The 16089-nt window shown below is 44.8% G+C and overlaps 1 protein-coding gene across 5 annotated transcripts in view; it reads left to right on the top strand.

Annotated features, from left to right (window-relative positions):
- The window catches only part of MITF (melanocyte inducing transcription factor), a 111468-nt gene extending 98811 nt beyond the window's left edge, over positions 1–12657 (top strand). For 3 of the 5 annotated variants that reach the window (XM_064453481.1, XM_064453479.1, XM_064453483.1), the window contains 4 exons: positions 2886–2960; positions 3998–4073; positions 5727–5874; positions 8584–12657. In XM_064453481.1, coding sequence (XP_064309551.1) covers positions 2886–2960; positions 3998–4073; positions 5727–5874; positions 8584–8985 — 701 coding nt within the window. In that variant the 3' untranslated portion in view covers positions 8986–12657. The remainder of the gene's footprint in view (positions 1–2885; positions 2961–3997; positions 4074–5726; positions 5875–8583) is intronic. The other 2 variants (XM_064453482.1, XM_064453480.1) reach the window with 1 other exon arrangement.
- Positions 12658–16089: the final 3432 nt, after the last annotated feature.

The following is a 16089-nucleotide window of genomic DNA, read 5'->3' as shown; positions in this document are numbered from 1 at the left end:
TCAACAACTTCACATCTGGAGTCTCTGTGAGATTCACGCTGAGGCCCTACTCTAGTAGGGGAGGGCAGTAATGAACAAATAGCCTGTTGTAATATGAAATCTGGACACCTAGATCCTGTAAAATGTAAAATTAGCCACTCAAAAGAGAGTGTGCACCTCTTAAATTAAGATGAAAAAGAAGTATCCTGTAAATTTCTTGTCACGTCGGTTCTTCCAGCAGTGCTCTGAATAAGCCGTGGGAGGCAGGCGGAGGGGAGGGGGACACTAAAAGCTTCTTTTTCTCAAGCACATGTGTACAGAAGCTAAATAGTTTCAGGGAAGAAATAAAAAGTTCCGTATTGTCAAGCATGTTTTATTTTTGGTGTTCTGCCTCACTTGAAAGGCCTATAACCACATGTAGGCTACAGTCTACAAGGCAAGTTTGTCCACAGGAGGAACAAATGGAGATCCATTCCTGAACCAATGACAAAAATCTTAATACCCAGAAATAGCTGTTCTTAAGCCCAACAGGGAGTCATACTGTATGCAGCATGGTAGAGGCGTAGTTTGTTTCTTGTCTGTTGTCTTTCTGGGTTTCTGTTGTGAGAACTCACAGGCTGACTCAGTTGCAAAGCAGGTTCTGGGCAGGAATTAGTTTAAGTAGAGCAGTTTTAATAGCCCAGGAGTCAGCTTCTCAGGAGGAAATGCCACGTCTCTGAGCTGGCGGATATTTGCATTTATATGTCTGCACAAAATCTGAGCTCTGCACCAAATGAAGACATACAAACTGCACAATAATTTGTGGCTGCTAGAAAAAGAAAAGCTTGTACAATGATGCAGCTATGTTAAAAGGAGGGTGGGAGAGGATGAGAACTACTCAAACTCCTGCGTTGCAGACGGTTTCATTGTCCCAATTATAGAAAGTTAAAGGTGGCTGTAGACTGCAAACTAAACATCCAACTTGTCAGATGTCCAGGCTGATGGATTTACTGTAGATGGTTGTGTAAGACTTCAGGCAAAGAAAACAAAAAGAGAGGGAAAATTAATAAGTGAAGTGGTCTTACGGAAGTCCTCAGGACATCAAAATAGACATGAACTAAGTTTAAATGTCGATTTGCTACACTCACCTGTACACAGAAACAATTTAGATGAGTGCTTTTTCTGTTCAAAATATATGCTAGCAGATTGCATTTAATTTAGGAGAGCTTTAGGCATTAAACTAAACAGCAGCAGCTTTGACATTGATCTGGCCAAGCCGTTGTGCAGAAAGCACTATAGATGGTGCTTTCTGACAGCCAGTGATTTTAAAATCAGCATGTTATTGCAGGAAGTAGTCTTTTGGTTCTTCATCTCCTGATTTTGCATTTGGAACTAGGCTGGAGAGAGCTTGCAATATTTAAATCTAGCATTTGTCCGAAACCTTTCTCCATCCTACTGTATAAACATCAAAACTATGAAGAACCAAGAAAAGTCAAACCTGTTATCCCAGCATCTGATGTTTATGATGGTTGTGACTTCTCAGCTGTAGTTACTGAAGCATTTGACGGGAATCCTGCTCGCCCAGGAGTGCAGTTTCCATTGGTTTTGGCCTTACAAACCCCGTATCTGTTATACAAGGCAATGTCGGTTTAAGTCCAAATTTCACATGTGGTAGTCTTTAAAGACTTTTTTGGGGATCCTTTGGGAGCCTGGCATAGATGTCTTGTTGTAATGCGTGTAATATTGGGGTAGCTCTGTATTCTGAGTAATGAAGTAGTCAGCCTCCGTTACTCTGAAGGGAAACCCTTATCACCTGTTATTTTGAATTGGACGGGACATAGAATCATAGAAACATAGAATGTCCTGAGTTGGAAGGGACCCGCATATTCCATATTCCATAAAAATAAAAGAATACAGGAAAGAAACTTGTTGGACTGAGTGAGGGCATTTGTTTCCATAATGGGCTGTGTGATCACACGTTCACTCGTCCTCCCTGACGGACCGCAAAACTAAATAATGCTTGCTGCATTTGAGACCTGAATGCAGCAGGGCAAGGATTAGTGACCTTACCCTTTTTAAAAATTAAAAAGGATAGAGCAAACAGAAATAATTAAAATTTCCTGAGAAATGTAAGATCAAATGAGAAATGAAAATAACCAATTTAGGTATGCTTTTGCCCACACTATGGCACGCTGAAGTCCTATAGTAGACGTGTGGAGCAAGGTTAAGAACAGTTTTGAGTGGAGGAGACAGCCGATGTGCAGCGAGGTTGTCATTATTTTTCATTTTGCTTTTCCTGAAGCAAGGACCATTGTTTTCTAACAATATTGCTAGTAAAGGTGTTGAATTTTTCATCTCTCTTTCATATAATGAGAACAGTTAGTGTAGCTGGAAAATACAGTCTTTTTAATAGGTCGCTTAAATTATACCTTGACTGTTATGGTGATGTGCATGCACGTGCCACAGAAGGACGTAGCCTCAATTCGGGTGACTAGCGCCTCTGACTCCCGACTGCTTCACATCCTGCGCAGGTAGCAATGCAATAAGCATGCTGCTCCTCTGGTTCGGCTTCTGCGTGGTACGTCAGTGTGCGGGCTGTATGTGAACGCAGGAGAAGGTATGCTGGATTTCAGCAGTTCGTTGTCCTCAAATACCTTGCTGAATCAGGGCCTCCGTGGGAAAGGTTCTCATCGCAGAAGTCAGTACGGGAGGTGTGGGAAGAGATGTTCCGCAGGTGCAGGGGGACGTTCAACACCAGCGTTGCGTTTTGGCAATCACAGCTTACTGTACGGGCCCTTCTCACTCGCTGGAATGGGTGTAATAATTGGTTTGACAGACATCGATCAGGCTTCCTGCGCAAATGTTTCACAGGCTGAAACGGTGTGTTTGAATTACTTTAATTCTAATTACTTCATTCACATGCACAGCATGTATTTTTCCTACAGAGTCAGAAGCGAGAGCATTGGCTAAGGAGAGGCAAAAGAAAGACAATCACAACTTGAGTAAGTTTTGGTTCTTCACATTTTGCACCAATTCTAGTAATGATTTTAAGCATTAAGTGTTCAAATGCTGGTGTGTTAGATCCGATTGAGACGCTGCATGTAGTGTATAATACCAGTTCACTATATATGCCATAGATCAAATAACTCAAATGCTTGTGAAAAGCATGCTTAAATCTACTAGTGAATTTTAACTCTATTTTTGTTGGGTTTTTTTTTCAATAAGCCAAGTGAGCAGGTGGTTGTTATAAATGGAATTATTTGGAACAGCATTTGATCCAGTTGCTTTGTACAAATCCACCTTGCACAATTTTGCCTTTTTATGTTTTGTTTAAATTAATCTAAAATCTTCACTGTATGGCCAGTCTGACTTTAAACGTCAGTGTGCACCCTCAGTGTGGCAATTTTATTAAATTCCATTTTTGAAGGGAACACGTACTTGCAAGTTGGAAAAACACATTTTAAAATAATGACCGTCTTATGACTTACAGGATCCTTACGTTGCCCTTTAATATTTATATTACTAGAAAAACAGGAACTGTTTCATGCCTTGAGCTGTTCAGAAGCCTTTTCTATAGCATGAAAATCTAACGCGGGAAAATTCATATGCAAGTTTGACTTCTGGATCTTCAAAATGTTGCATCTGGAAGAGTATTTTAAAAACAAGACTATACATTTTGTCCCTTTTCCTGCTTTGGGATTTCCTTGAGCATCTAAGTTTTTGTCTCTGAAGTTCTGTGATGTTTCTCCCTAGGAAAATGTTCACATCTCAGTTGAGCCCTATGCTAACACAGCCTTCCAGCTTTTTAGAGTTCAGTTTAACTCTCCCACTTCAGCATCCCGCATTTTTACGGTATAGACAGAATTTCTGTCTTAGTGTGTCCGTGTGTAGGAGAGCAAAATAAATTACTCTGTCACTAGATTTTTAAGCTTCAGGTGAACATTTCAAAGGCACTTAAAGAAATCTTTGATGAAAAACTGTATATGTTTTAATTAAGTGTGAATATTACTTGTAACATTTGTACTGTTTTTTCCTAAAGTTGAACGAAGAAGAAGATTTAATATTAATGATCGTATAAAAGAACTAGGCACTTTGATACCCAAGTCAAATGACCCGTAAGTATAATATGCTCAAGGAGACTGTGGGAGGGAAGTGTTAAAAGGAAAAAAAAATCTTAGATAAGAAAAAGAATTTACAAAAGAAAAATATTCCTGAGTTTTTTTGTATGATCTTGACACTCTACGACTATAGAACTGCTTGAAGATTGCATTATATTTTTTGAAGATTGTTTTTGGGGGTTGTTTTTTCCCTTTTGGAGCTTGCTTAAGCTTATACTAATTTGATGATTTTTCTCACAAAACAGTCACAGTCCTGTTGTGCAGCAGCTCAGCGTCTTGCACACCCCTGTGCTTTGGGAGGGCTGGGGTTGATGCTAGGAGTGACTGCCTTACCAGAGGTGGAGTTGTCAGGAGGTGAAACCTCAGTCTAGTCTCCCTGGTTAGCTGGCTGGCTGCTTCTCTTGCTGAGTGATTCTTTTAATTTATTAGATGTCATAGCTTGACAAGATAAAATCAATCCCTATTCTTGTGAAAATGGAGGGCAGTTCTTCTGGGAAGCCACCGTATTCCCCTTCCGTCCAAGAAAAACCAAAAATAGAGAGCTGTGTGTTTGTTCACTGATGATTTGCCAGTGTTTGTGGCAGTTTCCCAGCAGTTCCTGTAGGTAATTTTACTATCTTGTCTTATCTTTACCCAACACTGATTCAGTAGCAAGGAATCCCCTTTGCTCTGGAGCTTGAAAGTCTCTCTTAAATCTGAGTCAATGCTCCATGACACTTCTGGGGAAATTTTCCGTTATTTCAAGGCACTTGCTCATGGAGCAACTCATAACTAATCTTCAGAGAGGCTCTTCAGCAGGCAGGGCAATTTTCCTCATTATCAACCTACAGGGCAGGTGGATCTTTAGTCTGATAGTCTGTACTAAACCTTTTTAAGGCAATGCAGGGGAGAAGATGCTGCAGACAGCCTCTGTCTCTAAAGTAGGTGGGGAAGGAATAACGTGGGAGAAGCAGTATGGGAGCCATGTACCCCCTGACTAAAGAACCCTATGCTGCAATGTGGCATTTGTCTTTTAGCCGGAGTTTAAGTTTAAAGCACCTGAACATGCTGCTGTATTGGGCTCTTCTCTTCCTACTGTAACACAGCGGTGATACAGTGCCACCAGGAGGACTATTGCTTGCTGCTTCTTGGGAGCTAAAGGGCTTCAGGTCTTTCTCCCACAGAAGCACCAGGTCATATGTGGTCCTTTTAATCCCCCAGCTGAAATCAGGCATCACCCGCACAACAAGCCGTGCGAACTTTAAGAGGAGTCTTGTGGGGTGTTTGTTTTTTTGTTGTTGTTGTTGCCTTGCAGCCTTGCCATAAGGCAACAAACAGAGCCCCTGGTCTTCAGTCGCTCTGCACAGTGCAGGTCCCAAACTGTGCAGGAGGCAGGGGGACGGCCCCGGGGGGCTGCGGGGAGCCTGGGCGGCCACAGGGCAGCTCCTGGGCTCTGCATCCTTCAGCTGGCTGCAGTCTGGTGTGCAATAGCTGCGCTCTGGCCCCCTCTAGTGCATTTCATATACCTTCTGTATTCATAAACTCGGAATAAATATTAGCCAGGTGTTATGTATATATGAGGTGTATTCGTAGCTGCCCATGCGAAGGTAATGACTGTAAAATAAAGCCTCCCTGAGAGCCTTAATTCTTCCTTTTTTATTCATTTCAAAGGGATATGCGCTGGAATAAGGGAACTATTCTAAAAGCGTCCGTGGACTACATCCGTAAGCTGCAAAGAGAACAGCAACGCACGAAGGAGCTCGAGACCAGACAGAAGAAGCTGGAACATGCCAACAGGCACCTGCTGCTCAGAATACAGGTTTGCTGATAAATAAGCTGCAAATGCTCTTGATGTTGCAGTGTGTAACTGCAGATAATGGTAACTGAAGCTCGCTTGCAGAAATGTGGGTTAGAAGGAGCCACCATTTCAATAAATGGTGACCAATGCTGAGATGTCTGCAGAGATTTTTCCACGAGAAAAACAGAATACATTAGCTTAAAAAAAAAATAAATCCCAACACTCTAGTAAAGCACACAGGGCTGGTTGATTTTTGTTCTGCTCTGGCCAGCGTAAGTTGCAAACCATACTATATGAAAGATTTGTATGGTTTTTGGTTGGGTGGTTTTTTTGTGTGTGTCAGACCTAAGGAATTGGGAATTCATGTATGATTTATTTGTTGATAGTGGTCAAATTCAGTTCAACTGTTTGGCACTGTGTTCAGTTTAGTTTTCTTGTTTGTGGGGTTGGTTTTTTTTTTTTGGCCTGTAGCTTTAGTGCTCCTTCTGAAGCAGTTTCAGATGAATCGCAATAAATGAAATATTTTTGTTTTGTTCGTGGGTTTTCTAAATTGTGTGGGGACCAATCTAGGCCCTGTCTGTCAGAGAAGCTCTACAGATTGCAGTCTTCTACATCTAATCTCTTATTTCTTCTCCCGATCAGCCTCTCCCCGATGCTCTGCAGGAATCTGTCATCTGCTTTCTGGTGGAGAGTAAACATTGCTTGCAGGGCAAAATGGGCAGGGAGAGCAGTATGGGTGTCAGACACTGCAATACTGTATCTTGAGTCCCCTGGTATCTTGGGGACTGGCAGCCTTATTTAATGTTGAGGCTGCCCTGGCTTTTCTGAGAGCAGTTGCAGAGAAGCACGCCTAATGCGAGTGCTCCAAGAGTTTTTGCAGCAAGACAGCCAAGAGCTATGGATGTTGAGCTGCTTTTTTTGTCCGAGGTGCTATCGTTGGTTTTCTTGTTCCTTGAAGTCTGTGGGACTGCAAAAGAGTTCTCAACACTGAAAAGCAGTGGGTGGCATGAATATTTTTTCTCTGTGGGTTGTTGCCTTGTTAGATTGACACAGGTTCCCAATAGCCTGTATTACACAGAGATTTAGGGGTGAGAACTCTGTTTCTCTAATTCCTCTGCCTTCACCTCAAGTTGGATAGGAAACCTTAGCCTGGCGGCCCACACAGCTTTCGTTGTCAACTCTGTTCTCCAGGTGGGCAAAGACAGCTGGATATCCACCCCTCTCCATAAAAGAGTAATTAGTGTATCTACAACTGGGTGTAAGAACACCTAAGACGAAGGCAGTGGTGGAGCGGTCCAGCATGTCTGTCTGTGCGTCCCAGATATTCTCGAGTTGCCACTCACCTGCAGTGTGACCAGCTGAACTCTGCAGGCAGGCTGCAGCGTGCCAGGCTGGCTGCTGTGTCCGGCGGCCCCTGAACCACAGCACGGCTAATCCACAAAGGAGATAATGAAGCTAGAAATACCTGAGAGTCAAGTGTGGAAGTAAACAGCTTTAAAATAGAACAGGCTGGGTTGATCTTCAGCGCAGTTTTTGTACTTTGTTGAACAATCTGTTCGCTACAGGCGATAAAGGCGCGCGACCCTTCTGCAGAGCAACATCAAGCAGTGGTATTTTAAAGCTAAGTCAGATCACTTTTTAAGCACCTTCCATCTTCCTTTGCATTATCCATCTGTTCTGGCTCCTTCAGTCAAAATAACATAAAAAACCAGACCCTTGAATAATGGACAATACATCTGGCAGCAAATAACCTAAAGTCTGTATTTTTGTGTTGATTCTGATTAAGCCCAGAATAAGGAACTCCTGATTTTGGCATGTCAGCTGACGGAAGAAGTGCTTCCTTCTTCCACCTTGTCCATTGATCTTGCAGTGTGCCGTTACAAGCTTGTTGTCTTAGCTTGAAAATGGAAAACAGGCTATTAATCAACCTCAGTGATAGGAATATCCAGAAACAGTATCACAACAGTGATTGTGATTGCCTAATATAATGCATAAGTAGAAGCAAAACATCTCTCTTACTGCTGCATTTTAAAAAAGGGCATTTAAGCCAATTCTTCTATTATCTGTCTTCAGTCAAGTGCATCTGTGTGATTAAATGTGAAGGTGGGATTTAAAGTTTTCATGAAGAATCCTGGCTGTGTATGAAGTCTGAAGCCTTCCTATGACTTGTCTATAATTTTCCAGTGCAGGAATAGTGTTGCTCAGTTTTGGCTGACCTCTTCAACTTGCAACTCTACCAGACTTGTAGAATGAAAAATGTCCCTTCCAGTTTCTCAGCAGGAAATGACAAGCATCATGTAGGCATGCTATACCTTCACATATGGCTTTTTAAAAAATACTACATGCATGCTTCTGCTACTTCATTTCTTTTCTCAACATTTAAATGCTTTCCTCATCTGAGCTGATGCCAAGCTTACCTACCGTGGCGCTGGTTTGAGAAGGAGCCTGAGGGGGAACGTTTCCTTTCTGCGGGGCGCTGGGTTTTGGCTCTGGCGTAGGTTGTCAGGAGAAGTGTGAAGGGCCTGTGTGGGGTGGTGTTCACCCACCTCTTGTTCAAGAGAAAATCTGCAGGGCAGAAGTGTACGAGGTGCAAGCTCTTCTTGCTGCTGCCAAAGGAGGAAATGGTTGTGTACAGCAGAAGGAAGCTGTGAGACGCAGTACACACGAGCATAAGGTGACAGGTTTTCCTTTCAGATTGTTTTTTAATTTGTCCCTTATCCTCCTTCACAGGAACTTGAGATGCAAGCTCGGGCGCACGGACTGTCCCTTGTTCCATCTACAGGCCTTTGTTCCCCTGATATGGTCAACAGGGTCATCAAACAAGAGCCTGTGCTGGACAACTGCAACCAAGACATCATGCCGCACCACACAGACCTGTCTTGCACTACCACCCTCGATCTCACTGACGGTACCATCACCTTCAGTGACAACCTCGGAAACGTGACTGAACCGACCGGCACTTACAGTGTTCCTGCAAAAATGGGATCCAAACTGGAAGATATCTTGATGGACGATACCCTCTCCCCTGTCGGAGTGACTGACCCACTACTTTCCTCCGTGTCTCCTGGAGCATCGAAGACGAGTAGCAGGCGGAGCAGCGTGAGCATGGAGGACACCGATCATGCTTGTTAGCATATACTTGGCACATCTTTCATAAACTGTTTTGTTTCTTGATCAGTAGATTAAATAATTTACCTTTTGTAGAATTTTTTGATTTTTTTTCCTTGTGCTTTATCAGTAGCCCAGTGTGTGCGTGTGCGTGTGTATATATTATATATATATAGGATTTTTTTTAGACTTTTTGTGAAGAAACTTGTATATTCTATTTTAAAACTACCAATGCCTCCAAAATATTGTACAGCATATGTACAGTGTCTGTGAACTGGATTCGCCAAGAACTTTGAACTGGTCAAATCTACTCAAAGCAATAGAATTACAAATGAAGAGTCTGTTTCTACCGGGGGGGAATCGTAGAATTGTAAATGCAACCTATTTACTTGGAAACAAAATGTAAAGTTAAAGAATGTAAAGAAACAAAAAAAAAAAGTCCAATTTGTAATTGTATTAATTGAATAGTGCTGCCTTAAAGATACAGTGTCCCTCAAACTGTTGGTCTTTACATGACAAGTGTTTAGGGAAAAATACCCACCCTACTCCACTCAGAACACACGCAAGCAGAGAAAGGTGTTAAGACATCCTGATTGTGTTGGTTGTGACATAAAACGCTGTTGCTGAAAATTGCAGGGAGATGCGAGTCTCTCTCTCAGAGTGCCATTTAATTTTACTCTGAGCTGATTTGGGTTTTCCTTTTGATCATGGTTCCGGTTTTTCTTAGATTTTCATTTTGTTTTGTAACATACGTTGGTGGCTCGCCAACAGTAACCCAAGCAGGAGCACTGTAAGTGGGTATACGCTCTTTGGACAAAAAAAAAATTAATACATTTTATCAGCTGGGCACATTGTGTTGTACATATCGAATTGGCTTTATTTTTTTTAAATTGCATTGTACAGTTTATTTTGATTTGCATGGATTCCTTAGTTATCCTCAACTTTTTGTTTTAAATACATTTGTATTTCATTTGTAAGATTTTTGCCTCTTAATATTGCAACGATTTTTTGACATTTTTAAAACTCATTGGAAGTTTTCTGCGTTCTTTGTAAACACTTGAAAGGAAGCTTTTATGCAGGGTTCTGTGTTTTAAGAGAGATTTTGAGAATATTTTGTATATTACAGTCTCACTTTGAAAATGTTTTTAAACACATTTAAGGTAGAGTACAAATTTAGATTAGGTAATAAAGCAACTCTGTAGAGAAACTGAACTTACATATTTATTTTTAGTGATACAGAGAAAAGGTAGTAATATGCTTGGAAACATAACTATGTAGTTAATATACCCGTTATAGTAATTTGTGGTTTATTTCAGCACTGGAGCTGACATAAGAAAAAAACAAACAAACAAAAAAAAGAGTAAATTACTGTATCTGCAAATAACTGTTACTTGATAACAATGTTATTAACTTCAAACATGCAACAATGTTGTAAAAGTAGTTCGGTGCATTATCTACTCAAGTGTAGTCCTATGCAATAACGGTAGTTATACTTGTATTATATCGAGCCTAGGTGTTTTACAGAGGTGACATGTGGTGTTCCGAGCTAGGCGGACTGAATGGATTTCTCAGTAGCAGCCTCCAGCTGACTCGCAAGCGGCAGGCAAGCGCAGCTCGTTCAGAATGAAGTGCCTTAAACTCTAGTTGTAGTCTTCCTCGACTAGCACTGACTGAAGTGTGGCATAGGAGAGAGCTTTAGAGTGATGTTTTATAGGACGCTGAAGTGTAGCATGGTGCCTACGTATAGAAAACAAGAGCTTCCTGTTCTCCCTTGTGCTACACTGGAAATTCCATAGCATAAGTGAAATGGTTAGTGACTTGAGTGCCAGTTTGGCAAGCTTTATAAGGAAACCTTGGTCGCAGCGTTAGTGTTCAGAAATCAAATGTGAATTGGGTAGGGATGGCACAGCTGGGGACAACGTCGGGAGTTCCCGTAGCCTGCGGCGTGGCTCGCTGAGCTTTCACCCAAACGTTTCCCCACGGAAGGGTTCTGGAAGCGTCACCGCTCCGATCATCAGGCGTCCTCGCGCTGATGGCGAGGGCGCGGGGCTTGGCGGGGACGCCGCTTGCTGTTACGGTGCTCTGGGGTCTACGCTCACATTGCTGTTTCTGTGGCTGTTGCTGGCTGTGTCCAGCCGTCTCCGTTCCCGCCTGAGCGGCGAGCTATGTGTTAGCATTGATGCAACCACCGGGTTGTGGCTTTTTTCCTTTTTTTAATTTTTTTTATTTTTTTGAAGGAGGAGCTGGAGTTAGATTATAATGATGCCTTCCCCCCCCACCCCAGACAGCTTTTGGGAATGTGTCTTTCCTAGGGTGCAGAAGCTCTGGCCCAGGGCAGGACCTGGGAGCCTGCAGGGTGCACTGCAGCCCACGTGCTCCCGGGACAGGGAAATCCCCTGCAAGGCAGCCGGGCCGTAGTTAGCTCCGAGTCAAGCGTGCGGGTACAGGCTTCTGGTGCTGCCGTTTGGTAATGGTGACAAATAAAGAAAATCAGGGCTGTAAAATGCTTGTAGCTGTAACACAAGGTTGCGTTACCCTTCCCCATTAAAATGGGACAGCTCTGCAGCATCGTACGGAATCAGGGTGTGCATGCTCGAGTGTGGTGACTGAAAACCACTGAATATATTGAATAAGGCTTTTGGTTTGATGCCCATGCTGGGCATTCAGAAATTGAAGTCTAGACTGTGGTATATAAATATTTTTCAAGCTTACATGAAACACTGGTACTTGCTGACAGCCGTGACTTCTGATTTTTGGCTACGTGCTGTGTGGAGATGACTTAGGATTCAAGGAAAACTGTTGTATCAAGAGCTGGATTTCTTGATAAAAATCGCTGTGGCCCCAGCAGCTGGGTTGTGTGTTCCCCGTACGTTGTGTTGCTCTGGGGTAACATATGACTCGGCTGTGCTCTGCTCGCTCTTCACCCCGTGTTTCCTTAAGCTACAGCCCTCCTCTGAGTTTGCCCACCCTTGGAGTGGAAGCATGTTGACGCTGCTGCGGTGGGGACGTCTCCAGGAGACACGGACCTCCAGGCGGGTGTGAACTGGAGACGTCTCTGCCCGTTTGCGCATGGTGGAACGTGAGGCCGTGACGTTTTACAGGGGATCAATGGCAGAGGACAGAGACGGCAGTTAAAGGCAGGATTTGGCATGAACGAGGTGGAGTGAGATGGACAGAAGTTGTTGCACAGTCGGGTGACGGTGTCCTGTGTGACACTGGGCCGGCGGTAGCTTCCCTGAGCGGGTGGATGGGATTCCTACCAGTTCTCACTTTGCCAAAGCCATGCAACAAGCAGGAACATGCAGAGTACCACGAAGTTCTTCCTTACTGCTTTTGGCCTACAAAGCAATATTTAACTCTTACAACCTGTAAAAGCAAAAAGAAGGTACATAAGGAAAGCACAAAGCACAAAATAATGCACTTACATTTATGTTGTTTGACATAAAATGCACTGGGGGGGAAGCTGATGTTGATAATAGTATAAATACCTATATTTCTTGAAAAAGTGACATTAATTACTGCCTCTTGCTATGATGCTTGGTACTGTAATGTTGATATTCATCTGCTGTTGACTGCAGCAATAATTTGTGTATGGTCCATAGCACTGTAAATTATGGATCAATATTAATGTATCCAATGAAATAATTTGAACTGTTGTTCTTGATAGATGGATTAAAGCATTTGGTTTTTCACATGTGTCTGTGTAAGCCACTCGTTTTCCATGTACGTGAACCTTGTTTTTTCTGTGCATTTGAAGGCCCAGCAGTGCTCCTGTGTCTGTGACTTGGTGGTGGATGTCTCCGTGTTCCTGAGCTGGTGTCAGTCAGCATCCCTGCTAGCCCCAGAGCTGTCTGGTTGTGTCTGTATTGCGGTAGCACAGCGGGGACAGAGCTACGGATCAGGCCGCGCTTGGGCTTTGGAAATACATGCCAATAGTGGATAAACCCAAAGCTTGCAGTCCAGCATAAGGAACAAAATAGGTAGACATGAAAAAATGTCATTGCCTTTCCCCTCCCGTGGGCTCTTGCCTTTTGCCTCCCTCTCTTCTCAAAGGGGTGTCTGCTAAAACCGCCCCCGGCTGCACTGCCCTTGCCCTCCCACCAGCTGCCCCGTGTCAGGCACGGGCTGGGTGAGGCCTCGGGGTACCTACACCTCTTTGCTATGCTGTCGCTCCTGCGAGGTCACCTACCCACAGCAGTCCTACCCAGAAACACCTCCTCACCTCCTCTGACCTGTGCATGGGGAGATCCTAGTGCTGGCTCTGCTCACCCCCGCGTCACTCCTCCGAAACCTCCGCTCACCCAACATGCCAACAGCCGCTCCTGAGTTGTGCTGGGAGTTGCGGCTAGTGCCGGGTAGGAACCAGCTGGGGTCTCGTTTTTGTCTTCCCATCTCCATTATTTTTCCCTGCCTCTCTGTTGCTTTCATCCCTTCTGGTCGTGTTCTTCGGCAGGCTGTCGCTTCCTGTGCTCACAGCGTGGAGTCCTCGCCGTCTCTGTGGACATTGCTGCACAGCAGTGGTGGTTAATGCGTATTATCTCATGGGTTTTAGGCCCTGAATACGAACAACAGAAGCTTTGAATTTGGCCTGTTTTGAAAATCTGATACCCTATTAAGGGGTAGAAATTCATCTGCAATTAAAAATGACTAGGTGTCCTGCATCACTCAATTTAAAAACCAAACAAACAAAAAAATGCTGGGTGAAGCTACCTGACTTTGTTGGGAATAGAGTAGAAAAGCCCTGCACCCTCTCTGGAGAAGGTACTAGAGTTGAAGCCTTGTGAGTGTTTCCGGCAAGCTTTGTAATGCTGTTTCTTTAGAAATTCAGCACCATGTTTGAATGTGGCATTATAGTATTGCAATAGAAAATCTATTTATCAGCAGCCTAGAATATAATTTCTAATTTAAGTTTGAGGTTTTGGACGTATTTTGGCTTCCCTTTTGGTGGTCAGTTCTGCCAGCGCTGTTTTGGGAGTGGATTTCTTGTTGTCGGTGGGAGCAGCTGCGGGCTTCAGCTGGGCGACAGAACCCAGGAGGAGCCGGGAGAAAACTCGTCATGGGGTTAATGTCTGTGAGCAGTTGCTCCATATGTGTCAGCAAAGAGGTGGTAGCAGGTCTGCGTAGAAGGCGTTTAGTTCCTTTGGACAAGCCTGAAAAATTCTGTGCAGGGTAAGAAAGTGGATGTTAAAAATAAGGCTGCCAAAGCCCAGTGGGGTCTGGTTTGCTGGAAAGCCCGGTGGCCAGGCTGCAGGACGCTGTGGGGCTCGGCGCACACCAGGACCCTGCTACCATGTCACCACAAGGTGCTTTCCTCCTGAGGAGACACAGCTGGGAGCTCGGCAGCTCCCGATGCTGGGAAGGAGATGGTGATTCTGCTGCCTCGCAGGTTCAGCGGCTGCTGCTCCTTTTGGTGTCGCATCTGGGGGTAGTCCCGGCACGGCACAGTGGTCATAGTCTGTTCCTCCAGCTCCTTTGAAATGCACTTGCTTAAAATTGCAGAGGAATGGCTTGAAAAATGTGCCTGACTTATTAAAACCAATAAGGCTTAATAGGATGCTGGCTTGCAGGTTAAATCCGTGTGCCCTGACCATTGCCGTGGTCTTTGCCTGTGATCCAACTCGCACCCTTACTTAAAATGGCTCTGTTTTTAACTAAGCTTTTGAAAGCAACTCTATTAACGTGTGTGTCAAGGCTACCATCTCTACTGAGGCCTGAAGATGCAGTTTCAGCACAAATCTTCCTTTCTTACCTGGATCGTAACGGAGCAAGGAGGTTTCTGTCAAACTCGGCAAACCGAACATGGATGGGTGCTCTGGTTTGTGATTCCCCAGAGAGAAGGCAGCTCCCAGACCCTTGTGCTGGCACTCTTTTACCCCATCCCTGCACATCCTGGGCTGGAGTTACCAGGGCTGAGGCACTGCTGTACTCTGGTCATAGAGGGAACGAAGGATCCTGTGCCAGACCTCTGTGCTAAATGCTGGCCAAGAGCTGTGCGAGGCAATGAGAAGGCTGCTACGGTGCGTAGGATGAGCCAGGGCACGCAAATCATCTAAATGTTAATTGCTCTTTTAATGTATTTAGAAAAATCACCACGGGGTTGATGTGCACGGTTGCATATTGTGGATACTGTCTCAAAGGAGCTATGGGAGAAATCCTTAAATGTCCTGATGGATTTGCTGTGAGCCATGGGAGATGCACTGGCCATCCAGGGTGGCTGTAGGGCACCATCAGAGGCTTTGGGAGCTGGGCACAGCCCGCCAGCGGTCACCTTGCTGTAGCCATCGGTGGGGCAGCCACAGTTATTTGGGAGTGAGGGCAAGTGCCTGGCTCCAGCGCAAGACGTGGCGTCCAAGCGTGGTGCTCGTCCCACGGAAGGAAGGCAGGGCCGGGTGCTGGCAGGGCTGCGCTGGGCCCCCGGGGTGTGCTCTGGGCTCTGAGCGGGCCTCGGTACGTGGGGCACACAGCTCTGGGGGCTCTGGTCTTGCTCAAACGCTTTGCCTGCTCTCTTGCAGTTCAGCAGCGCCCCTCCAGAGCTCCCTGCTCCCGCTGGCTTTCCTCCTTGCCTTTGACGGCAGCAAGAGTTAGACATTAGTTACAAAAGTGGGCAACAGCACGCTCTTGTAGGGCTGCGTCCTTTCCTGCCGGCTGCAAAGCTTTAATGATGGCAGGCTTCCCTCGGTGGGCTTAGACCCTGCGGCAGTGATGGTTTCGGCCGCATCCCGGCACAGGCGGAGGCGGCATCCCCTGCAGCACCCCCTGCGGCACCGTGTTAGCTCCAGCCCGGCACCTCCAACCCAGCTCCAAGGCCAGCAAACTTGGCTTGCTCTAAGGCGAGTTATGATTTAATACTGTCATTCACAAGTCATTTTCTCTGAATGCAGCATGTAATTTGTACCAGCAGTAATGGCTCCAGGCAGACAAGCACAGCACCATTGAGCACATGTTGTGCGGTATGAGGAATAAGGCAGTTGCTGTTAAGTTCAGCGCTGTTTGTTTAGCCACTTCAAATACGTTCAAAGACTTTTAGTCTTCCAAGTCTTCTTAGTCTTCAAGACCTCTGGCCTGATTCTCATTTTACATTGGGTATATTTAATGCTGCTATTGACTGGACATGAGTAATAACTGTGT

Source organism: Phalacrocorax carbo, chromosome 6 (assembly GCF_963921805.1).
Source record: "Phalacrocorax carbo chromosome 6, bPhaCar2.1, whole genome shotgun sequence".
NCBI lineage: Eukaryota > Metazoa > Chordata > Aves > Suliformes > Phalacrocoracidae > Phalacrocorax > Phalacrocorax carbo.
Note: the sequence above shows the minus strand (reverse complement) of the source record. Positions and strands in the feature narration are given on the sequence as shown.